This window comes from Stegostoma tigrinum, chromosome 22, assembly GCF_030684315.1.
Source record: "Stegostoma tigrinum isolate sSteTig4 chromosome 22, sSteTig4.hap1, whole genome shotgun sequence".
Taxonomy (NCBI): domain Eukaryota; kingdom Metazoa; phylum Chordata; class Chondrichthyes; order Orectolobiformes; family Stegostomatidae; genus Stegostoma; species Stegostoma tigrinum.
The window spans coordinates 4,472,953-4,498,674 of NC_081375.1; the positions used below are offsets into that span (position 1 = coordinate 4,472,953).

At 45.8% G+C, this 25,722-nt stretch overlaps 1 protein-coding gene across 4 annotated transcripts in view; it reads right to left on the reverse strand.

Moving 5' to 3' along the window:
- Positions 1-3,571: 3,571 nt before the first annotated feature.
- The window catches only part of stxbp4 (syntaxin binding protein 4), a 192,159-nt gene continuing 170,008 nt past the window's right edge, over positions 3,572-25,722 (reverse strand). For all 4 annotated transcript variants that reach the window (XM_059653591.1, XM_059653589.1, XM_059653592.1 and 1 more), the window contains 2 exons: positions 24,745-24,802; positions 3,572-4,526 (listed from right to left, as the gene is read on the reverse strand). In XM_059653591.1, the coding sequence (XP_059509574.1) occupies positions 4,412-4,526; positions 24,745-24,802 (173 nt within the window). In that variant the 3' untranslated portion in view covers positions 3,572-4,411. The remainder of the gene's footprint in view (positions 4,527-24,744; positions 24,803-25,722) is intronic.

Sequence of the window (25,722 nt, forward strand, 5' to 3'; positions counted from 1 at the left end):
CCACGTCCCCTTTCCGGCCGGCTGGTCGTCCTGTAAGTGACAGTCGGCCAGCAGGAGGCAGTGGTCAGAGAAGAACACCGGCTCGACGCCGGTGGACCTGACCGAGAACGCCCGTGACACAAACAGCAAGTCTATCCTTCAGCGAATAGACCTGTCTGGCCGCTACCAGGTGTACCTCCGCTGCGCTCCGTCTGCAGGGGTGCTGAAGACGTCAAGCAGCTTGGCATCCTTCACCATGCCCATCAGGAATCTGGATGTGACGTCCAGTTGACTCCCCCCACCCGCTGTCCCCACGCCGGATCTTCCATCTGCTTCAATGATGCAGTTGAAGTCTCCGCCTAGGATGACCGGCCTGGACGTAGCCAGCAGGGGTGGAAGCCGCTGCAGGACGGCCAACCGCTCACTCCGTACCGCTGGGGCGTACACGTTGATCAGCCTCAGGGGAGCGTTCCTGTAGGTGACATCAGCCACTAGGAGGCGCCCCCCCACCACCTCCTGAACTTGAGAGATGGTGAAGTTGTGCCCTCGCAGCAGAATAGCCAGGCCCAAGGAGCGACAGTCGTTACCCCCCCGACCAGATCGAAGGCCCACAGGTCCAGGCGCCGGACCATTTCCCGTACCTGCCGAGGTGCGGTATCCCGCACTCCTGCAGAAACAGGAGGTCCACCTTGATGGTGGTCAGGTAGGCCAACGTGGACACACATCTCGCGGTTGACTTGACGCTGCGCACATTAATGCTCGCACCTCGTACCCCCATTGTGGGCAGTGACCGCAGTACCCTCCCCAAGTCCAAGGTCCAGCCCCTCCATCTGTCCCTTCATGCCCATTGCCCGGGCTAACTGCTGGACACTCTCCGGGCTCAGGAAACCGTCCGTGCTGCCTTCCGGGTGGCATCCCCTCATCAGGGGTGCGGAGGCAGGAGGGTCCGGCTCCGGGTCAGGCTGGGGACGCGCTGTTTCCTCCTTCCCGCCTGGAAGTTCCGGGGGGCCCTCCAGTGCTCCAGCTGCACTTGACTGGGTGTCGGAGGGAGCCTCAGGATGCCTCCCGTCACCTGGAAGCGGGGTGCTGCTTTCCTTCCCTCTCAAGATCTTTAACTTCTGCTTCGGGTGGGCCTTCTCCAAATCCCCCTCATCAGAGCAGCTCTTATAGCCCCCCTGTAGCTGCCTCTTCCCGCCTGATGGTTGTGGTTCCTGGGCCCGTCGACACACCTTCCTCCTCACATTCCGGACCGTCGTCCATTCCCCTGGGTCGCCTGTCACCGCCTCCATCGACTCTGCGTTGTCGGCGGGGATCGGAGCCTGGAGGGGCGCTTTGCTGGCCTCGGGCCCTCCTGCACGGCCTGGCCCTCCTGCTCATTAGTGGGGTCCTTGCTGGGCCCTGGTGCCTTCCTCTCCTCCGGGGGCGCTGGCCCCGCATTGCCCCTGCCGGCGACCTGGGCGTAGGTGGTCCCCCGCTGCGGGCATGCCCTATAGAGGTGGCCCGCTTCCCCACAAAGGTTGCAGTTTTTCTCTTGTGGGCAATCCTTTGCAAGGTGTCCCTCCTCCCTGCAGATGGTGGCTTTGCAGTCGGCTGCCACGTGACCTGACCTACCACAGGCATGGCAGACTTTAGGTTGCCCTGCATAGGTCAGGTAGCCCCTGCTCCCGCCGATCGCGAAGCTGGATGGTGGGTGTGCGACATTCCCGTCTGCGCCCATCCTCAGCGTCACCTTGACCTGCCTCTTACTGGTCCAGATGCCAAAGGGGTCCATTATGTTGGTTAGGTCCCCTTCCACCTTCACATACCTTCCAAGGAAGGTCAGGACATCAACTGCTGGCACATGCGGGTTGTACATGTGTACAGTCACCATACGGCTCCTCTGTGCTGGCATCACGAACAGCGGGACAGCAGTCAATACAGAGAGGGGGCCCTCACCTCCTTTCTCCTTGAAAACCTCCAGGAAGCACTCGCAAAGCTTGGCACTCCTGAAGGTCACGTCGTAAAAACCTCCTCCGGGGAAATCCTGCAGGCAGTAAATGTCCGCAGCAGCGAACCCACAACAGTCCAACAGGATCCTCTTCACGAAGAAGGTGCGGTCCACAGGTGCACCTTCATCCACCTTCTTTACGGAAACACGGATGGTGTTCCGGACCCCCTGACCTGGGGCACGAGCACTTGCCGCAGCCATCGTTGCAGGTTGGCTGCTCCCCTGAACCAGCGTGAGGCCGAAGCCAGCATTAAGATCCACTGGTCGCACGGGTGCACAGCCAGCCCGACGTCTTCCTTCCACCTCCAAGACAGCACTCTCCTCCTCTCGGTCCACAAGAGAGTGGGTCTTTATTTTGTTCCAGATGTAAGCTGGTTCACTGAGCTTGAAGGTCTGTTCCCAGATGTTTTGTCACCATTCTAGGTAACATCATCAGTGAGCCTCCGACGAAGCGTTGGTGTTATGTCCCGCTTTCTATTTATCTGGTTAGGTTTCCTTGGGTCGGTGATGTCATTTCCTGCGTTGGTGATGTCATTTCCTGTTCTTTTTCTCAGGGGATGGTAGATTGGCTCCAAATCAATGTGTTTGTTGATGGAGTTCCGGTTGGAATGCCATGCTTCTGGGAATTCTTGTGCGTGTCTCTGTTTGGCTTGTCCTAGCTTGGATGTGTTGTCCCAATCAAAGTGGTGTCCTTCCTCATCTGTATGTAAGGATACGAGTGATAGTGGGTCATGTCGACTACAAGTTATAGCAGTGGTTATTTATTAACTAGAGCTGAAGTGTTGGGTAGAAATGGAGCTATGGTTGGTAAAAAGTAATGAATTAGTTTGTGGACTAATGACCAGTTTCCAATGACAACAGTTTTCTGCCTGCCAATTATTATGCAGTTGGTTCTCAGGTAGCTGAACAACTGGGGATGTGAACAAGATACAAAGAAGCTACTGAAATCATCACCACTTCAGGATCTCTCTCTGTTCTCTGGTGTAAAAGCCACTTTAAGCTTGAGGACAACCTGTCACTCATCATTGCTGTAAGCTATAACTTTCAGTCAATAAATCAGAAGTCCCGTCAGTAAATCAGCCGCCCTGTGCCCCTTGCAAATCAAGAAGCATCTGGAAAACAGAGGACTGAGAAATGATGATCTGATCAGTTTCAGAACCATCTCTGCAGAGCCTGTAAACAGATCACTGAATCCCTTTAATAGCTTTCCTTCTGTCCACAAAGCCCATTCTTTTCCTGTGTGTGTTTGAGAGAGAGAAAGAGAGGGGGGAGAGTGTGTGTGCGTGAAGAGTAGTTTGTAAGGAGATTACAGTTTTAATAATAATCATATGGCAACAGTTCATAACTGTCTACATTTGGCCAATTGTCCATTCATGTGGAAAATGCTGTAATTTTTGTAAAGTGGAAGGCAAATAAATTGGGGAATTTTGAAAACTTTTTAAAATCTTTACATTTTATGTTGACTCTGGGAATAGCTGAGGTTTTAAAAGTTCAGCAGCCCCTTAGAACTGGGATGGTCATTTCAGGCTGGATCATTGAAAATACATTGTCACAGGGTGTGATGTATAGTCATCTTCCTCCAAAAAAAACTTCACACTCTACAAACAGAATTATTTATTTTATTAGGGGCTGGATAGGGTTTGAGAAAAAGAAAAATTGAAGTACAGATAAGGAAAGGAACATTTTTTCCCATAACCTGTAACAAACACTCCTTGGCCAGGTACAGTACGAATTAGATACATAGGAGTGCTCCCTTTAAGAGTGTACCCTCCCAGGGCAGATACAGCACCAGTTAGAAACAGAATAAAGCTCCCTGTACATGGTCCCTATCAACACTCACAAGAAAGATATAGCACTGGGTTAGATAGAGAATAAAACTCCCTTTACTCTTTTAAATCAGAAGTAAAGTTAAGGTAAAGCTCTCTCTACTCTTTTGAACTAAAAGTAAAATTTCCTTGATACTGTCCCCATCAACCACTTCTAGGAGAGGGATAGCACAGGGTGAGGTGACTATTTCAGTTTTATGTCTTATCTTTAACTTCCGAAAGAACCCTTCTGCAGCAATGTCACATTATCCAGATTCCATCTATCTTGTTTTAGTCATTGAAAACTAAAAAATATAATGCAAAATAATGGGCAATATTTAGTGTTATAGTATGGACTTTGTCAATTGGACTGAGGCTGTACAAACTCACTTCATCCAGCCCATTACTGTCCTGAATCAGAGTTCAAGCCCAGTATCAAGTTCAACATTCTAACCTGCGGCAGTAAAAACATTGATTATAAAACATTGAAAACATTGACAGAGTATTTTCTTAGTGTATGTTTTTTGAGGATCTTTACAGCATGATCTGGCTGGTGGGTATGATTTGTGGGGGTTGGCTTTACATGAAACCGTTGATTCTCAATCTCGTCATCTCCATTTTCAGAGGCTTCCTGTCTCCATCAGCTCCTGAAGTCTGGAAGCTCCTGAAGCTCCTTTCTACTGCTCCTTTCCACACAGGGCAGGCTCAGGGCGCTGGTCACTGGATGGATCCATGAAGTCATCTGGGTCACATGGCTGAAGAAAGGGAGACCAACTTCAGAAACTCCACAACATTCAAAATGTAACTTAACTCAGAAACCTGCACCCAGCTGAGGATCCATGGGACCAGAAGCTGGAAATCAGTACAACACAGGAATGCACATTGGGAGCTAAGTATACAGAGGGAACTGGGGATAAACAAGGCACAGAGCAAATCAGGAATGAGGACAAAATTATTAATTATTGATGGAACAGAGAGAGAAAGAGAGCAGAAGGTACAGAGGTATAGTGCTGAACTGTAGGTTTTCTTTGACAAAGAATTAATTTTGTCAAGTCTCACAGAGGGTTAGAGAGATATCTCACTGCATGTTATTAAACTCACCTCGGTAACTACCTACCCCATGTCTATTCATCCCTCCCATCTGATTCTAGCCTCATTCTACCAACCCCTGTAACTGGCAGAACCCATCACTTACTCGATATCTGCCTAAAGACCAGCATGCCCCTGGTCCTTGTGCCATCTTTAAAGGGTCACTGTGCACTGGCACACTGAAGCTGAAGGGGAAGATAATGCATGATTCTCCGGCAGGGACTGACGTTCCTGGTGGACGGGTGCACCAGAAAAGGAGTGTCCTCTTTCTGGATGACTGACACAGGTTGCCACACACCAGACCCTCACCACCTGGGTCAGTGATGTAACTACAGTCTGGAGGAATGTTTAGCAGAGCTGCAAGAAGGACAGTGGCTTTCTCGATCCACCAGGGTAAGTGTCACACATTCTTCTCTCAGATTCCTCACACTCATCGTATCCCTGTTACTGCACATCTCTCTCATCAAGGCTCATGTTCCATCACTCTTATTATTACCTGCAACATCTCACTCACATTCAGCTCCAACATACCAGACCATTAATCCTGTGTGGCCTAGATGCTGCCCACTCACTTACCCAGGATATCCTACTCACTACCAGCTACAACAGCACTACAATCTGTGCTACCTGTTTTCACCTCAGTCAATTCCTCCATCTCTGCCCTTACAGGGGAGAACAGCTCATAACAATGAGGACAGAGCCAAGATGGGTGAAAGGGCCGTTGACATCAAGCTCCCCACCCACTACGGGGAGAGAATTCTGTCCAATGCCCCAACAACTGAGTAAGTTCCACTTATCATGCTATTGCTAATCTTGCTGTCAGTGCCATTCATTGACGTTGTTGCCTTCTCGCCCTTGTGTCTTGCAGATACCAACACAATGGGCAGGATGTCTTTGGTGGAGTGGGCTGCTCTATCAGAATGCACTTCCACGACCCTTTGGAAGAGAGCTCAGAGGTCTCATAGAAAACATCAGTAATGCTGCCCCCTGCCCCCATCTCTCCAGCTCAATATTAACACCTTAATGGGAACATTAACTTTAGAACATTTGGAAACACAAGCTGGTGAATACACCATTGGGCAAAGGCCGAAACGTAGATTTTACCAGGTTCAAAATCTCTCCAATCCCGTCCTCATCCCATGACCAACCCTCCCTCTCATCCCCGCCTCCTTGGCCTGACACAACCTGTCCATCTTCTCTCCCAACTATCCACTCCTCCCACCTCATGACCAATCCCGATCTGCCTACCTGCACTCACCTATCACCATCCCACCTACCTTCCCCAGCCCCACCCCTCTTCTATCTTTTTATTTCAGAGCTCCCTTCCCCCTTCCCATTTCTGAAGAAGGGTCCTGACCCGAAAAGTCAACATTCCTGACACTGGGAGCATTACTGCTGAGAGGCATTTGCTTAGCCCTATGTCTACAATGTTCTTGTCCTCTAAAGAGGATCGCATCAGCTCCACACACAGAATGAGGTACAGGGGCAGGTATGTTGGAAGCAGTGCCCCTCACACCCAGAAGCTGCAGCAGCACAACCATGCTGCAGGGACTCAGCTGCTTAGAGCGTGTGATTGTCTGGCAGTGTCCATGGACAGGGTCATGGCTACCTTTAACAGCCAGGTCCAGCACTGTCAGGGTGTGCTTGATTTGTACACAGACCTGCAGTCCATTGCCCCAGCCACTGGTCCTCATGACCAAGGGCATGACAACAAGGACATGGGGAACCTGGCACTCAGTCAAGGTGCCCCTTGCTCACAAGAAGATAGGGTAGTGCCAGGAGGCCCCCAGCCAGAGAAAGATTAAAAGGCCCCTCTGGAGTTTCCCCTCAGGAGACCCCAGAGATGGCTAGGTCCTTCCTGTCCTCCCCTCTTCAGTCCCTAGAAGTTCAAGATGTTCTGGCCAGGAGACTCAATAATTTTAGGGCAACAGCATCTTCTTCCATATCCTTTACCAACCCCCACACCCAAGGCTTTATCATCACATGGGCTGCTTTCATCACTGCCAACCCATTTTCACCCTCTAATGGTCCCCTTACCAGCTTTTCTTTCTCCCTGGCACCTGGTGGGGACTATGTCAGGCATGGCTACTTGCTTTACATTCTGTGTGTTTGCCGTACAAGCTGCTGACACATGGTGTTGGTGTGAGACTGACATAATACAGTGCCAGGCAGCAAAAGGTACACCTCCCCCCACCTGAGTGAAGACCACTGAGCAGCAAGGCATGCTGCCTGATTATGTGACTGTATTAATATAAAAGAAAAGGCAAGGAACAGATATAATGGGAACTGCAGATGCTGGAGAATCCAAGATAACAAAGTGTGGAGCTGGATGAACACAGCAGGCCAAGCAGCATCTCAGGAGCACAAAAGCTGACGTTTTGGGCCTAGGCCCTTTTCTGATGAAGGGTCTAGGCCCGAAACGTCAGCTTTTGTGCTCCTCAGATGCTGCTTGCCCTGCTGTGTTCATCCAGCTCCACACTTTGTTATCTTAGCAAGGAACAGATGTTGTGAGAATCCAGGTGGTCACTGAGTGAGTGAGCATTAAGAGAGCCAGCAAGCAGCCCTGAGATTCAGCCTGGTCCAATCCATGAGGTAGGCCCCTGTCCGTGCACATGAACTGTCCTCACTGCAGCTTTTCAATGCTAGTAGCCAGTGCACCCTGCAGGGCATGGAATGCCCTGCCTGCAAAAGTAGTAGACTCACCAACTTTAAGGGCATTTAAATGGTCATTGGATAAACATATGGATGATAATGGAATAGTGTCGGTTAGATGGGCTTCAGATTGGTTTCACAGGTCGGTGCAACATCGAGGGTCGAAGGGCCTGTACTGTGCTGTAATGTTCTGTGTCTATGTACTTCCTAACCATTGGACTGAATAAACGGTCCTGACAGACTGGAAATTATCAGATGCCTCTGTCCATGGATGAACAGTGCCTATGGACCATGGTGCTTGGTAAGGATCATGGAGGCTCTTCACAGCCATGAGTGAGCTGAAGTCACCAGGGATCTGTTCTGACTTCCATGTTAAGCATTCTTGGTATTTTATTTGCTTGCAGCATGTGGCAGGACAGGAAGCTGCATATTAATGAGGTGAGGTTGTTAACAAGCAATAATCCCTGTTAATAGGCAATGTGTGAATGCCGACTGAGAAACACGCCTTGATGCCTGAATGCAGTTACAAAATGCAGCAAGTTGCTCCTGACATCAAGAAAAGCCTAACGGGACTCCTCCTTTCTGTTACATTTCTCACTATAGCCCTCATTGTTCAGGCCCCTACATAAAACTCCATCCATGAAATCATAGATAGCTGGAGGAAGTATGCATTCAATTTTCTTTTGAATTGACAGATTGTTTCCACTTTCACTATCCTTACTGTCAGCAAGATCAAAGAATTATAGACCCACAACAGTGTGGAAACAGGTCCTTCGGCCCAACAGGTCCACACCGACCCTCACAGCATCCCACCCAGGGCCATCCCCTTACAATCCACCTCACCTATACATCCCTGAACACTAGGGTAATTTAGCATGGCCAATGCACCTAGCCTGCACATCTTTGGACTGTGGAAGGAAAACAGAGTACCCGGAGGGAACCCACACGGACACAGGGAGAATGAGCAAACTCCGCACTGATGTTTGCCCAAGTGGAACTGAACCTGGATCCCTTGCGTTGTGAGGCAGCAGTGCTAACCACTGTGTCACCGTGCCACCCCAAGATCTGGGGCATTACCACCGCTACATAACAATATGCTTCCTCACATTTCCCTGGTATCCCCTGCCAAAAAGCTTAAACCTGTGGCCTCTTTCCTTGCAGATTATTTAGTCAATGAGTTCAGCGATGTTAGTAAACGTCTGGAGGAGGTAGGATTTGAAACCAGACCGTCTGGACCAGAGCTAGGGACATTATCACTGCATGACAAAAGCCCCTCTGGTTGCTCATACCGTGGTTCACCATTCTTTGAAACTGCACCCCAAACCCAGAACACCCTGATATACCCCACCCATAACAACACAGAACACCCTGATATACCCCACCCATAACAATCCACAATCCCCTGATATACCCCCATCGGTCACTGTAACACACTGATATTCCCCACACCCCCTCACTGTAACACTCTCATATAAAAGAGAGAGCTCAGAAGAGCCAGGAGGAGACATGAGAAGTTGTTGGCGGATAAGATCAGGGTAAACCCTAAGGCTTTCTATAGGTATTTAAGGAATAAAAGAATGACGAAAGTAAGATTAGGCCCAATCAAGGATAGTAGTGGTAAGTTGTGTGTGGAGTCCGATGAGATAGGGGAATCGCTAAATGAATATTTTTCAACAGTATCCACTCTAGAAAGCGACAATGTTGTCAAGGAGAATACTGAGATACAGGCTATTAGACTATGTGGGATTGAGGTTGACAAGGAAGAGGTATTAGAAATCCTTCAGAAGATGAAGATAGGTAAGTCCCCTGGGCCGGATGGGATTTATCCTAGGATCCTCTGGGAAGCCAGGGAGGAGGTTGCCGAGCCTTTGGCATTGATCTTTAACTCATCATTGTCTACAGGAATAGTGCCAGATGACTGGAGGATAGCAAATGTGGTTCCCCTGTTCAAGAAGAGGAGTAGAGACAACCCTGGTAATTATAGACCAGTGAGCCTTATCTCAGTTGTTGGTAAAGTGTTGGAAAAGGTTATAAGGGATAGGATTTATAATCATCTAGAAAAGAATAAATTGATTAGGGATAGTCAGCACGGTTTTGTGAAGGGAAGGTCGTGCCTCACAAACCTTATTGAGTTCTTTGAGAAGGTGATCAAACAGGTAGATGAGAGTAAACCAGTTGATGTGGTGTATATGGGTTTCAGCAAGGCGTTCAATAAGGTTCCCCACAGTAGGCTATTGTACAAAATGCGGAGGAATGGGATTGTGGGAGATATAGCAGTTTGGATCGGAAATTGGCTTGCTGAAAGAAGACAGAGGGTGGTAGTTGATGGGAAATGTTCATCCTGGAGACCAGTTACTAGCGGTGTACCGCAAGGGTCAGTGTTGGGTCCACTGCTGTTTGTCATTTTTATAAATGACCTGGATGAGGGCGTAGAAGGATGGGTTAGTAAATGTGCAGACGACACTAAGGTCGGTGGAGTTGTGGATAGTGACGAAGGATGCTGTAGGTTGCAGAGAGACATAGATAAGCTGCAGAGCTGGGCTGAGAGGTGGCAAATGGAGTTTAATGCAGACAAGTGTGAGGTGATGCACTTTGGTAGGAGTAACCAGAAGGCAAAGTACAGGGCTAATGGTAAGATTCTTAGCAGTGTAGATGAGCAGAGAAATCTCGGTGTCCATGTACACAGATCCTTGAAAGTTGCCACCCAGGTTGACAGGGCTGTTAAGAAGGCATACAGTGTTTTAGCTTTTATTAACAGGGGGATCAAGTTCCAGAACCAAGAGGTTATGGTGAAGCTGTACAAAACACCGGTGCGGCCGCACATGGAGTATTGTGTACAGTTCTGGTCACTGCATTATAAGAAGGATGTGGCAGCTTTGGAAAGGGTGCAGAAGAGATTTACTAGGATGTTGCCCGGTATGGAGGGGAGGTCTTACAAGGAAAGGCTGAGGGACTTGAGGCTGTTTTCATTAGAGGGAAGAAGGTTGAGAGGTGACTTAATTGAAACATATAAAATAATCAGAGGGTTAGATAGGGTGGATAGGGAGAGCCTTTTTCCTAGGATGGTGACGGCGAGCATGAGGGGGCATAGCTTTAAATTGAGGGGTGAAAGATATAGGACAGATGTCAGAGGTAGTTTCTTTACTCAGAGAGTAGTAAGGGAATGGAACGCTTTGCCTGCAACGGTAGTAGATTCGCCAACTTTAGGTACATTTAAGTCGTCATTGGACAAGCATATGGACGTACATGGAGTAGTGTAGGTTAGATGGGCTTGAGATTGGTATGACAGGTCGGCACAACATCGAGGGCCAAAGGGCCTGTACTGTGCTGTAATGTTCTATGTTCTATATACCCCACACCTGTCACTGTAATATGCTGATATACCCCACCCCCTCACTGTAACTCTCTGACATAGATCACCCATAACATCCCAGAACAGCCTGATATACCCCACCCATAACAACACACAACACTCTGATATACCCCACACCCGTCTCTGTAACACACCGATATACCCCACACCCCTCACTGTAACACACCGATATACCCCACACCCCTCACTGTAACACACCGATATATCCCACCCCCTCACTGTAACACACTGATATACCCCACACCCCTCACTGTAACACACTGATATAACCCACACCCCTCACTGTAACACTCTGATAAACCCAACCCATTACAATCCAGATCAACCGATAACATCCTAATGTACCCCCCCATAAAATCCCAAAACACTCTGATATCCCCCACCCATAACAACCCAAAATGCTCTGATATACCCCACCCATAACAACCCACAACACCCTGATATACCCCCATAACGACCCATAACACACTGATATACCCCCCCCAACAACCCATAACACTCTGATATATGACCCTTAGCACTCTGACATACATCTCCACAACAACACATAATACACTGATATACCCCACAGCCTCGCTATAATACACTGATACACCCCACCCCCCTCACAGTATCACTCTGATATACCCCACACCCCTCACTGTAACACACCGATATACCCCACACCCCTCACTGTAACACTCTGATATACCCCACACTCCTCACTGTAACACTCTGATGTACCCCACACCCCTCACTGTGACACACTGATATACCCCACACCCCTCACTGTGACACACTGATATATGGGGGGGTTGTGGGGGCTGGGGGTGAGGTGTCAGCATTTAGTGATAGAGAGAGAGAGAGAGAGATCAAGGGAGCCAGTGACCAACTGGACAGAGAGCATCCAGGGCTCAAATAGACAGAGAAGGAGATAAGAGGTTGATTGGACTGAGAGCAGGAGCTGCGGATTAATTAGCCATGTCATCGTGACATTTGGGGAAAGTAAATCTGACCCAGATATCGGAAGCTTTAAAGCTGTACTCTGGAACATGTGATTGGTTCTCAAGTGACCCTCACCTCCCCTGTGTCTCTCTCTTCTGCTACCATGCTCAAAGAAGGAATTGGCAACCATGGATTTCCATTGGATTGATCAATGTTTATTCTATTCATAAGTCCATCAGAACATCTTTGTTTTTGCCTCTATTTATCAACCCACAGGTCTGGCATCTTCAAGGTTTTGTGTTGCACAAGTTGCATAAACATATATTTTGGAGCAGAAGTAGGTCATTTGGTCCTTTCGACCCACTCTGCTATTCAATTAGATCATAGCTGACCTGTTTCTGTTTCAAATTCCACATTCTTATCTTCCTCTATTGTTGCTTTGTTCCTGTCGTTCCTTTAAAATTATATCATTTATTTTAAAATGTGCATCTTTTTTGTAATTTGGAGGCAGTTTAACCTCAAAACAAGGTAAACCTTTTTGCATGATTTTCTAGCCATAAATACGTCAACTGATCAAAATAGACAATTTTTAAATTCAAAGGATTTTATGTCTAAAAAGAATGTTTGCCCAATTTAAAAGGATTGATTCAAAATGTGATTCAAATCAGAAAGTGTTTTCTGAGCCTTGTGATGCACATTGCAGTGACAATGCTGCATTGGGGAGGAACATGTATCCCTCTGGTTACACAATGGCCTGACTGTCAGCGTGGTGTGTTCACACTGAATTACTGGGGAGATTGGATTAGACACTGCTGTGATTTTGGGAGTCTGTTAAATTAGTAAGATGTTTATTGTTCAATTTTAATTTTGTATAGTCAGGATGCAGTGAAGGAGTATATCAGCTTGTTTTAAGGAGAACAGTGGGTTATATCAAGAGTGTTATGAAGAAAGGTGTGGGATATATCAATGTGTTACAGTAAGGGGTGTGGGGTATATTAGAGTGTTACAGTGAGGTGTATAGTGGAGTGCTTACAATGAGGGGTGGGGGGTATGTCAAAGCATGTTACAGCAAATTAAAAACACAAACAGGTTAGCCATGATCTTCCTGGATGGCAAAGAAGGCTCAAGGAGCCAAATGGCTCACTGTTGCTCCTATGAAAGTGGAATCTCTACGTAAGGTAGAGAAGTTCAGGAGCTATTATATGGGGAAAATGTAATGGGTGCTGTTGTAACCTATACTATATCAATTAGATAAAGTAAGACTGAGCAGCTTTATTTCACTGAGATTTGCATTCATATTTCAAACACAGAACATAGAATATAGAACATTACAGCACAGTACCGGCCCTTCGGCCCTCGATGTTGTGCCGACCTGTCATACCAATCTCAAGCCCATCTAACCTACACTATTCCATGTACGTCCATATGCTTATCCAATGACGACTTAAATGTACCTAAAGTTGGCGAATCTACTACCGTTGCAGGCAAAGTGTTCCATTCCCTTACTACTCTCTGAGTAAAGAAACCACCTCTGACATCTGTCCTATATGTTTCACCCCTCAATTTAAAGCTATGCCCCCTCATGTCTCTCACAACAGTCTCTCATAATGTGAGATAGTAGGAACTGCCAATGCTGGAGAATCGGAGGTAACAAGATGTAGAGCTGGGCCCTTCTCCAGACCCAAAACGTCAGCTTTCCTGCTCCTCTGATGCTGCTTGGCCTGCTGTGTTCATCGAGTTCTATGCCTTGTTATCTCACATGATGTGAATTACTTGAGATATAGTCAACGGGATAGAAAGAGACATGTAACCATCAAGCATGATCCTCACTACGGTTTCTTTCAGTATAGAACTATGTGCTAATTATTTAAACACTGCAGTGTTTGGGAAATTATTGCTTTCCTTGTGTACTTTGTTAAATTTAATTGAGATGTGATGATTATTGAGTTTGATGAATTCTTCTAATCCTGCTTCTAATTCAGTTTCTCATTGAGTCCAAATGTCCCAGATATCAACAGAAATACAGAAGTCAATATTATCATGAAATGTTATCACCTCATTCAGCAGTTAGTGAGAATGATAAAGGAGCCCCTGTAAACCAAAAGCCTCCAAAGATCAAAATGCAGCCAAAAAAATCAAGTTCATTTGACCCCCTTGTGCTGTGTATCAGTGTTCCTGTGGGAAGCGCTGAATATGTCACTAAAAAGGGTACAGTGCAGCATATGGAATATGTCAGACAATGTTAAAATGAGATAACAAGGTGTGGAGCTGGATGAACACAGCAGGCCAAGCAGCATCAGAGGTGCACAAAAGCTGACATTTCGGGCCTAGACCCTTCATCAGAAAAGGAGGATGGGGAGAGGGTTCTGAAATAAATAGGGAGAGAGGGGGAAGTGGATCGAAGATGGATAGAGGTGACAGACAAGTTAAAGAGGCGGGGATGGAGCCGGTAAAGGTGAGTGTAGGTGGGGAGGTAGGGAGGGGATAGGTCAGTCTGGAGAGGATGGACAGGTCAAGGGGGCAGGATGAGGTTAGTAGGTAGGAAATGGAGGTGCAGCTTGAGGTGGGAGGAGGGGATAGGTGAGAGGAAGAACAGGTTAGGGGGGCAGAGATGAGTTGGGCTGGTTTTGGGATGCACTGTGGGTAGGGGAGATTTTGAAGCTGGTGAAATCCACATTGATACCATTGGGCTGCAGGATTCCCAAGAGGAATATGAGTTGCTGTTCCTACAACCTTCGGGTGGCATGGTTCTGGCCCTGCAGGAGGCCCCGGATGGACATGTTGTCTAAGAGGGAGGGGGAGTTGAAATGGTTCGTGACTGGGAGGTGCAGTTGTTTATTGCGAACCGAGCATAGGTGTTCTGCAAAGTGGTCCCCAAGCCTCCGCTTGGTTTTCCTGATGTTGAGGAAGCCACAACGGGTACAACGGATGCAGTATACCACATTGGCAGATGTGCAGGTGAACATCTGCTTGATGTGGAAAGTCTTCTTGGGGCCTGGGATGGGGGTGAGGGAGGAGGTCTGGGGGCAAGTGTAGCGCTTCCTGCAGTTGCAGGGGGAAGTGCCGGGTATGGTGGGGTTGGAGGGGAGTGTGGAGCGAACAAGAGACCAACCATCAAATGTATTTTTCCATCCCCACCCTTGTCTGCCTTCCGGAGGGAACACTCTCTCTGTGACTCCCTAATCCACTCCGCACTCCCCTCCAACCCCACCACACCCGGCACTTTTCCCTGCAACCGCAGGAAATGATACAGTTATAGGAAGCAATCTATCTGGGTGCATCACGGCCTGGTATGGCAACTGCTCTGGCCAGGACCATAAGAAACTACAGAAAGTTGTGAGCACAGCCCAGACCATCATGGAATCAATCTCCAATCCATGGATTCCACCTACACCTTATTGCCATGGAAAGGCTGCGAACATCTTCAAAGACTTCTCCCACCCCGGTAATACTCTCTTCAAACCTCTTCCATCAAGCAGAAGATACAGAAGCTTGAACACAAGCGCCAACAGGTTCAAGAACAGCTTCTTCCCAGTTGCTCTTAGACTGTGGAATAGACCTCTCTAATTTCAAATGTAATGTTGATCTCAGTTTTTGCACCTCAGTGCAGCTGTAACAATAAATCAAACCAAATCCACTGACTGAATCATCTTTTTGAAACAAGCAATGAAAAATCCACCCCAGAATCTATCCAGCATGACATTACATGACCACACTATTTTGTCACAGTTCTTCAAAACAGGAAATTCATGTGGATCCCAGTGCCCAAAATAAACACAAATGAACACAAAGGCTGTGTTCCTCAATTTCAGATGGACAGCTGAATGCAGCAAGGATTTGTCTGGCTTATTTTACTGCATTTCCCCAACAGATTTTTTTTTGTGGTAATCTGTGGCCTTTCTTTTTATTAGCGCCTGACTGGAGCAATGGATCTGTTTTCCTCTGTGTGAGTGACATCCTGCTGGAGAGAGGCGGGCGAGACTCTCAGTGTCAATAAATACACCAGCCCATCTCTTCTCACAGTGTGTCTCACTCGGCACTCTCACAAACTAAATATGTACATTTTACATCCTGATAAGCCACTTCACAGAAGTGTTATCAAACAAAATCTGCCGCTGAACCACATAACAAGATACCAGGCCAAATGACATAAAGCTTGGTCAAAGTGGCAGATTTTAAGAAGAGAGAAGTATAAAGGTTCAGAGAGATAATTCCACCATTTAGCCCCAAGCAGTTGAAGGCACAATTACTGACAGGGCAATGATTAAAACTGGGGACACACATGAGAGGCCAGAATTACACAAGCACAAATAGCCCAACAGTTGTAGGAATGGAGGCGTTTACAAAGGAGAGGAGTGGATGGGCACTAAGGGATGTCAAGGCTCATTTTGGGCTGGGAGCCAGTGTTGGTTATCAAGCACAGAGGAGATGGATTAAGGAGACTGGTGTGGGCTTGGGTAGAACGTTCAATGAGCCAAAATTTATGGAGGAAAGAACGTGGAAATCCACGCTGGAGGTAGCAAAAAGAAGCAATGAAGTCGATAAGCTCAGGAGGGACCAAGTATTGTAAAGTTATGGAGGTGGAAACAGGTAATTAGAAGTTCAACTCAGGGTCAAATAGAGCACCAAAGTTACAAACAGTCTGGTTCAACCTTCAGATACTCGTGAAGAAGAAAGCTGGAGTTGTGGTTAGGGAACTTCTGATGGGGATAAAGACAGTGGCTTTGGTCTTCCCAGTGTTTGCTATTCTTGCAGTCATGAATATGAGAAACAAAGACCATAACTTTTTGTTTTTGTGTTTTTAAAACCTGCTGACTAAAATAAAAAAAAGAACTGTTTTAAGAATCAGTGTTTGAAAGAGAGGCTGCAGTTTTGAAAACAAGTAACCTGATACCCATGAAAATTATTGCATATAACTGTTTGAACAAGTAGCATTTGAAATTCCGATTGCAGATGATCTGGAGGTCATGTATTGATACTGTCCTTGTTGGCAACAAGAGGCTGATTGGTCTATGGACTAGTGACAGTTATTAAACTAACAAATCAGTGGGAACATCCACAGAAAGACATCTGAGCAACAAGGGGTCTGGTCAGCTGAAGGATCATTTTAACATCAGAAACAGGGAGCAAACATCTCTGAACTGACTTTACAATTTTTCAATCTCCGCCAGTAATTTAGTTTCCTTTTGTGTTTGTCAATGTGTGTGCAATGAATAGTTCATGAGGGTATTAGAGCTTTCACTGGCAGTGTTATATTCCAATAGTTTATATCTGTTTACCTGTAGGTATAGACTAACTATTTGTTGTCAATAAAAATTCTTATTCAGTACAGAAACTTGGTCCATACATTCACAGAATCAGAGAATCCCTACTGCACAGAAAGAGGCTATTCGGCTCATTGAGTCTGTACCATCTCTCTGAACAGCATTCTACCCAGATCCTATTCACCCTAATCCCTGTAGCCCCTGCATTTACCCTGATTAATCCACTTCATCTACACATCTCTAAACACTATGGATAATTTACCATGGCCAATCCACCTAATGAGCACATCTTTGTACTGTGGGAGGAAACCAGAGCACCCAGAGGAAGCCCGCACAACCCTGCTCTAAAAGTCAGCAAGCTGGGCTGCTGTCTATTCTCTAAAGGAAAACTTTAACATTTGGTACGACTCTGGGAATAATGGTGTTCACCTTATGATGTGCTACCCCAGTGAGACATAACACTGTGACAAAGCAGCTGCAGTGGATGAGTTGATTAGGTCCTGGACTCTGTTCCACTTCATTGATGGGCCTTCCCTACAGTAGCTTAGCTTGACTTTAATTGTTAGCTTGATTTCAATCAAGGTGGTGGCCAATCCAATTGGTAAAAATGAAAAGAGGAGTCTTCAAATTAAGAAAAGTTTCAGCCTCTCAAAGCAGGCTGCACTGTTCTAGGGTTTCCCAGAGAGATGGTAAGAAAAGAGACCAGCCTGAGGTTGGTGCGGTTGGGAAAAGGAGCAAGTCAAACAATCAAGGCAGACAGGAGCAAGACAGAGAATGAGGTAGGGCTGATAAACTAAATTGCATTTATTTCGATGCAAGAGGCTTGACAGCTAAGGCAGATGATCTCAGGGCATGATTGGGAACATGGAACTGGGATATCACAGCTATTACAGAGACGTGGCTCAGGGATGCACGGGATTGGCAACTTAATGTTCCAGGGTGCTAATGCTATAGGAAGGATTGCTAGGGGGTGGGGCAACAGAGGAGGGGAAGTGGCGATTTTGATTAAGAATATCATTATGGCTGTGCTGAGGGAGGATATTCCAGGGAGTGTGTTGGGTGGAAATGAGAAATAAGAAAGAGATAATCACCTCTTTGGGATTGTACTACAGATGCCCCAACAGTCAGCGGGAAGCTGAGAAGGTAATTTGTACAGAGATATCATTTATCTATTAGAAAAACAGGGTGGTAATGGTAGGGGATCTTAATCTTCCATACATAGATTGGAGCTGCCATGGTGTTAAGGGATCAGATGGAGAGGAATGTGTCAAGTGTGTACAAGCAAATTTTCCGATTCAGTATGTGGATGTATCTACTGGAGAAAGAGCAAAACTTGATTTACTATTGGGAAATAAGGCAGGGCAAGTGACTGAGGTGTCAATAGGGGAGCATTTTAGGGCAAGTGATCATAATTCTATTAGTTTTAAAACAGTTGTGGAAAAGGCTGGACTTGATCTAAAAGTCAGATTCCTAAATTGGAACAAGGCCAAATATGACAATATTCAGCAAGAACTTTCAAAAGTTGACTGGGTGCAGATATTTGCAGGTAAAGGGACGGCTGGAAAGTGGGAAGCCTTCAAAAATGAGATGACAAGAGTCCAGAGGCAGTATGTTTTTGTTATGGTGAAGGGCAAAGCTGATAGATGTAGGGAATATTGGACAACTACAGAAATTAACTTTCTGGTCAAGAAAAAGAAGGAAGCATATGTCAGGTATAGACAGCAGGGATCAAGTGAATCCCTAAAAGAGTAAGAGGGTAGCAGGAGTACACTTAAGAGGAAAGTCAGGAGGGAAAAAAGGGGCTTCAGCAAATAGGGTTAAGGAGAATCCAAAGGGATTCTACAGATCAATTAAGGTCAAAAGAGTAAATAGGGGAGAGAATAGGGTGCCTTAAAGATCAGCAAGGCCACCTATGTGTGGAACCTCAGGAGGTGGGGGAGATACTAAACTAGTATTTTGCATTAGTGTTTAATGTAGAGAAGGATATGGAAGCTAGAGAACTTTGGAAAATAAACAGCGATATCTTGGTTCCCATATTACAGAGGAGGAGGTGCTGGACCTCTTAAAAGGCATAAAGGTGAATAAATCCCAGGAACCTGATCAGGTGTATCCTAGAACTTTGTGGGAAGTGAGGGAAGTGATTGCTGGGGCCCTTGCTGAGATATTTGCATAATCAACAGCCAGGGGTGGAAGATTGGAGATTGGCTAACATGGTGCCACTATTTAAGGAAGGTGGAAAAGAAATGCCAGGGAACAAGACACTGGTGAGCCTGACATCTGTGGTGGGCAAGTTGTTGGAGGGGATTCTGAGGGGCAGGATTTAATGTATTTGGAAAGGCATGGGCTAATGAGGGATAGTCAGCATGGCTTTGTGTGTGATATGGTGTCCCACCAACTTGGTTGAAATTTTTGAAGAAATGATGAAGAGGATTGATGAGGTGGATGTGGTCTATATGGGTTTCAGCAAGGTGCTCGATAAGGTTTTGCACGATAGTCTGGTTAGCAAAGTTAGATCACATGGAATAGACGGAGAACTAGCCATTTGGATATAAAACGGGCTTGAAGGCAAGAGACAGAGGGTGGTGGTGGAGGGTTGCTTTTCAGGCTAGATGCCTGTGACCAGCAGTGTGCCACAGGATTGGTGCTGGGCCCACTGCTTTTTGTCAGTTATATAAATGACTTGGATGCAAGTATAGGAGGTATGGTTAGTAAGTTTGCAGATGACACCAAAATTGGTGGCGTAGTTGACAGTGAGGAGGATTGGTCAGAGTATCTTGATCAAATGGGCCGATGGGCTGAAGCATGGCAGATTAAGCTTAATTTACATAAATGTGAGATGTTGCATTTTGGTAGAGCAAATCTGGGCAGGACTTCGACCTTGAATGGGAAGGTCCCGGGTAGTGTTGCCGAACAAAGGAAGCTTGTACTGCAGGGTTCATAGTTCTTTGAAAGTGGAGTCACAGGTATACAGGGTAGTGAAGAAGGCATTTTGTTTTTCTTTATTCATTAACAGGATGAGGATGCCACTAGGCAGTATTTATTGCCCAACCCTAATTGCCCAGGGCCAGTTTAGAGTCAACCACGTCGCTGTCAGCCAGACTAGGTAAGGATGGCAGTTTCCTTCCCTGAAGAACATTAGTGAACCAGGTGGGTTTTCCTGACAATCAGCAATGGATTCATGGTCATCATTAGATTATTAATTCCAGATATTTTATTGAATTCAAATTCCACCATCTGGCATGGCAGGATTCAAACCCAAGTCCCAAAAATGTTACCTGGGTCTCTGGATTAACAGCCCAGCAATAATACCACTAGGCCATTGCCTCACCTTGCCTTTACTGGTCAGTGCATTGAGTTTAGGAGTTGGGAGGTCATGTGGTGGCTGTACAGGGCATTGGGTTAGGCCAATTTTGGAATACTGCATTCAATTCTAGTCCATAAGACATAGGAGTGGAAGTAAGGCCATTCGGCCCATCAAGTCCACTCTGCCATTTAAATCATGGCTGATGGGCATTTCAACTCCACTTCCCTGCACTCTCCCCGTAGCCCTTGATTCCTTGTGAGATCAAGAATTTGTCGATCTCTGCCTTGAAGGCATCCAACGTCCCGGCCTCCACTGCACTCCGTGGCAATGAATTCCACAAGACCACCACTCTCTGGCTGAAGAAATGTCTCCTTATTTCCGTCTTAAATTTGCCCCCTCTAATTCTAAGGCTTTGTCCACGGGTCTTAGTCTCTCCGCCTAATGGAAACAACTTCCTAGCGTCCACCCCTTCTAAGCCAGTCAATTCGAGTTTAATTCTTTTCTAAAGGAAGGATGTTGTTAAACCTGAAAGGGTTCATAAAAGATTTACAAGGATGTTGCCAGGGTTGGAGGGTTTGAGCTACAGGGAGAGGCTGAATAGGCTGGGGCTATTTTCCCTGAAGGGTTGGAGGCTGAGGAGTGACCTTGCACAGGTTTATAAAATCATGAGAAGCATGGATAGGGTGAATACTTAAGCTCTTTTCCCTAGGCTAGCGGTGTCCAAAACTTGAGGGCACAGGTTTAAGTTGAGGGGGGAAAGATGCAAAAGGGACCTAAGGGGCAACTTCTGCACATAGAGGGTGGTGCATGCATAGAATGAATTGCCACAGGGAGTGGTGGAGGCTGGTACAACATTTAAAAGGCATCTGGATGGGTACGTGAATGGGAAGGGTTTAGTGGGATGTAGGCCAAATACTGTCAAATGAGAGTTGATTAATTTAGTATATCTGGTGGCATGGATGAGTTGGGCCGAAGGGTCTGTTTCCACGCTGTACATCTCTCTGAACCTATGATACGGTTTTAACCAAATGCAGCAATAATAGCAGGAGAAACCAAATACTTAACCACATCTACCATCATTAACTGAAGGAGTACATGATGGATAACAATTAAAAACACATATTCTCTGGGTTACCTCAATCTTTTACCAACAAACATACTAAAGGTTAAAGTTCTACGTACAAGCATTGTAAATATGAGGTTTGATATCACTGACTCAACCTCCAGTGACAATTATTCAGAAAGGCAATCAGTCACATCCAGATCCAGAATGCGCCAATTGTGGTTTGTGGTAGGACACAAAGTTATACTGTCAGTTTGTAAGTGGGAAAGGGAAGGTAAGGGTCTAGGCCCAAAATATCAGCTTTCCTGTTCATCTGATGCTCCTTGGCCTGCTGTGTTCATCCAGCTCTACACCTTGTTATCTGGGATTCTCTGGTGTTAGATTGGCACCATGATGCTGTGTGGGAACAGTAGTGCACTGGCAGAGGTGAAGGGAGAGTAATCAAACTAATAGTAACATACAGTACAGGGACAGCCTATTGTGCCTGTGTTAACTCTTTAAAACAGCTGGAAAAGTGGATTCCTTCACACCAAGTCCCCAAAATTCCGCAAATTTTGCTTTTTTAATGTTTACTTAGTTCTTATTTAAATGTTCCTGCCTAATCTGCTTTTCATCTAGCACATTCCAGATCTCAACAAACTGTGTAAATATATTTCTCCTTATCAACCATCTTGTTTTTTTTGTTGCCAATTACCCTTAATCTGGGCCCTTGATTGGCCACACACCTCCCCAACCTATCCACTGGAAACAGTTTCTCCTTATCCACTCTGAATAAACACCCTGAATAATGTTAAAAGAGCTCAGTGCTATTATCACTAGCGTATAATCCAGGTAATGTTCTGGGGAACTGGGTTCAAATCCCACAAAGGCAGATAGTTGAATCCAACAAAAATGTAGTTTTAAAAGTTTAATGATGATCACAAAATCATTGTTGGGGAAAAATCCATCTGGCTCCTTATTGGGAAAGAAACTGCCAACCTGGTCTGGCTTCTGTGTGACTCCAGACTCTCAAAAATGCAGTTGACTCTTAACTGCCCTCTGGGTAATTAGGGATTGACAATAAATGCTGGATTAGCTAGAGAAACCCACATCCCTTGAATGAGTACAAAAAAATTGCTGACCACACAGAAGTATGGTCCCTTGTCCCTGGTACCATTCTGCTACATCTTTTCTGTACCCTCTCCAAGACCTCAATATTCTAACGGATTTATATTTTTGGCCCAACACTGTCTGTAAAGCACATTGACAGGATATGCTGTTTTACCATTTTGGTTGCCATTAAAATACTTTGTTTTGTGGATGTGTATTAGATGCAACTATTGCTAGCCTAAAATTCTCACTGCGGCCCTTGAAAAATGCCTGCCACGAGATCTTCCACATCCAGCTCAGAGGGTAGCCACACATTTGAAACAGGGTAGAGAGAGATAATGGGAACTGCAGATGCTGGAGAATCCAATATAATAAAATGTGAGGCTGGATGAACACAGCAGGCCCAGCAGCATCTCAGGAGCACAAAAGCTGACGTTTCGGGCCTAGACCCTTCATCAGATGCTCTGATGAAGGGTCTAGGCCCGAAACATCAGCTTTTGTGCTCCTGAGATGCTGCTGGGCCTGCTGTGTTCATCCAGCGTCACATTTGAAACAGGGTACCTCTGTCAGTGTAGCATTCGTTCAAGTGCTGACATTTGGAGTGTCAGCCTGGATTTCTATGTTAAGAGGTCTGTATTAAGATTCATACCCACAACCTACTGCCAGAGGTGAGAGTGTTACTCACAAAGCCAAGACTGCTCATGATGGACTGCAGCATACACTTACAGTTTAAATTGTGCCAGTCCCCCCGCATTTAAGGTGTATTTATTTGCATTGGTCAAAAGTCTATGATCAGGACTGGATCTCAGTTGTCAGTTTCTAAGAGTTCCAAGATTGAATTAGTCAGTTATTAAAATGGGAGGACTGTCCTTGAACCCGGTTTTAGGAACTGCATGCAGCTGCTGACACCTTGGTCACATGGTACCTGCCTCACAGTAACCTGACGCAGCTTCTAGCAGCTCATCTGACTCGCAGATTTGGCTTTCCTTTGGCCCAGATGGCAAACTAATCGGCTCCTGACAGTTCAGAAACACAATCAAAACAAGAAGGGCTCTCGCTGGGCTCATCCTGGTAATCAGTGTAGCTTCTGCCAGTCACGCGCTGTCCAGATGGGTCCTCTTGAGTCCCTGACTGGAACTCCTTTAATCTGGAATCTAACTGGGGGGTGAGGGGGAGTACAAATTGGAATAGGGAGAACTTTAGGAATAAAGTTTGATAAATCATCAAAATCTACTCTGTGTACACAATCAGAAAGGCCTCTGAACCCAAATGAAACAGTCAGTGTGGACTTTATGGATTGCTTTGTTGTGAATTTCAGCTAAATCCATTCAGCCACTTTGCTTATTGAGTTCAAGTATGTAAAAAATATTACTTTCACATTTCATATTTTGAAAGAATGCAAAGAGAGAATCAGTGTTCAGACTTAGGATAATAGGTACCAAAAGCAGAGGGGCAATGGGGAGAACCGTTCTGACACAGCAGGATGGGAGTTAGTCTGGAAAGCAGACCCTAATGGAAGCAGATTCAATAATAACTTTCAAAAGGAGAAGTGGATAAATATTTATAAGTGACAATTTCAGAGCTATCAGAAAGAGCAGGGAAGCCAAGGCTAATTGAATACCACTTCTAAACACCCAGCATAGGCACAATGGGCTGAATGGCCTTTGTGCCATATGATTCTTTCCAATGGGAAGGTGCATTCACGGCAGATTACTCAATTCCTGGCAGGTAAATACCTGCAATTTCCCCACCGTCATCTTTCAATAATTTGTTTTAAATTGTTTTAAATAGTTTGATCTTCTGCTCTATATTCTGTAATCTACTAGATCCTTGGATGGACCAGCAACGACATTCTTCCCTCTACCTCATAACCTCCTTCACTTTTCCCTCTTTCTCACACCTCTCTGTATTCCTTCCCTTTTTCTTTTCTCTCCCTGCTCTGCCGTCCAATATGATCACAGCTGATCCGATTTTAACTTCAACTCTACATTCCTGTCTTTCTTCGATAGTCTTTCATCCCCATGGTAATCAAGAATTTACCTACATCTGATTTAAAATATTTTAAGGTTCTGTACCCACTGCCTTTTGAGGAAGCAAATTCCAAAGACTCACAACCTTCAGAAAATATTTTTCTTATTTCTGTCTTAAAAGAGTGATCCTTGTTTTAAACTATGATCATTGTGGCTTGCCCACGTGCATTCTCTGAGGCACTTACTTGATAAAATATTTAATCCCGTCTGCTGTATAAGCTTCTTCCCATCCATAAGGCAGACCTATCATGAGAAAGACAAAGTAATCAGAACTCAACGGGAGAAGACAGCAGCAGGGAAATCTTTTCACCAGTTTAACACAAGATCTTGAAATTATTACATTTCTATCAGGGAACTTAATCCGGGAGCTGCATGGCTGTAGCCAGCCTGATTGTACATATTGGGGGAGGAGAGGGATAAACGTCTGTCCCTGCAAACTCCTTAGTACTTAAACCCTTTGAAAGCTTTATTAACTTCATGTGAACAACCTCTTATCTTTGCTCAAAGAAGTGCTGGTTTGGACCTCATGATTGTGCATACAGTGTGGGTTCTGCTCCCATTGCTGACTAGTTTCATCGCGGTTCCTAAAACAACTTAAGATGTTTTGCGGCATGAGAGGCACTGTACAAATGCAAGGTGCTGCATTCAGGATCCCAGTTTGCACATGCAGATGTCTAATGTCTGTTTCAAACACAAGGTCAGGGACCTACAAGTCATCAGCTTCCAACTAGGCACAAGACAGTGTTCTGTTTTCCTGTTGCAAGAGATCATAACCTGATATTCCCCACCCCATATCCTTACAGTTCAGTCATGAGCGGGGTGGGGGGGAGCAGTACTGAACTTATTCCCTTCCCACCTCCTCACCAACTTCCACCCTTGTCACTTCCAGCCATGGTTTGTCCTGCTCTACTCCAGGAAATGTTTAATATGAACAAACAGTTAAAATACAGTATAAAACATAATTAACCAGCAATCAGGAAACAGGGATGCTGAGAAGCTGAGTTTGACAATAAGACAACCGATAGAAAGACCTTGTGTAATATTTATAGAATTATCCCATTGATGGGAAAGTTCAAAAACAAACTGTTAAATGTCAAAACCCGAATGGGGCCACAAGCATTAAAGCAGCTTAGCCAAAACTGACAGCCAGCTGGAGGAGATAA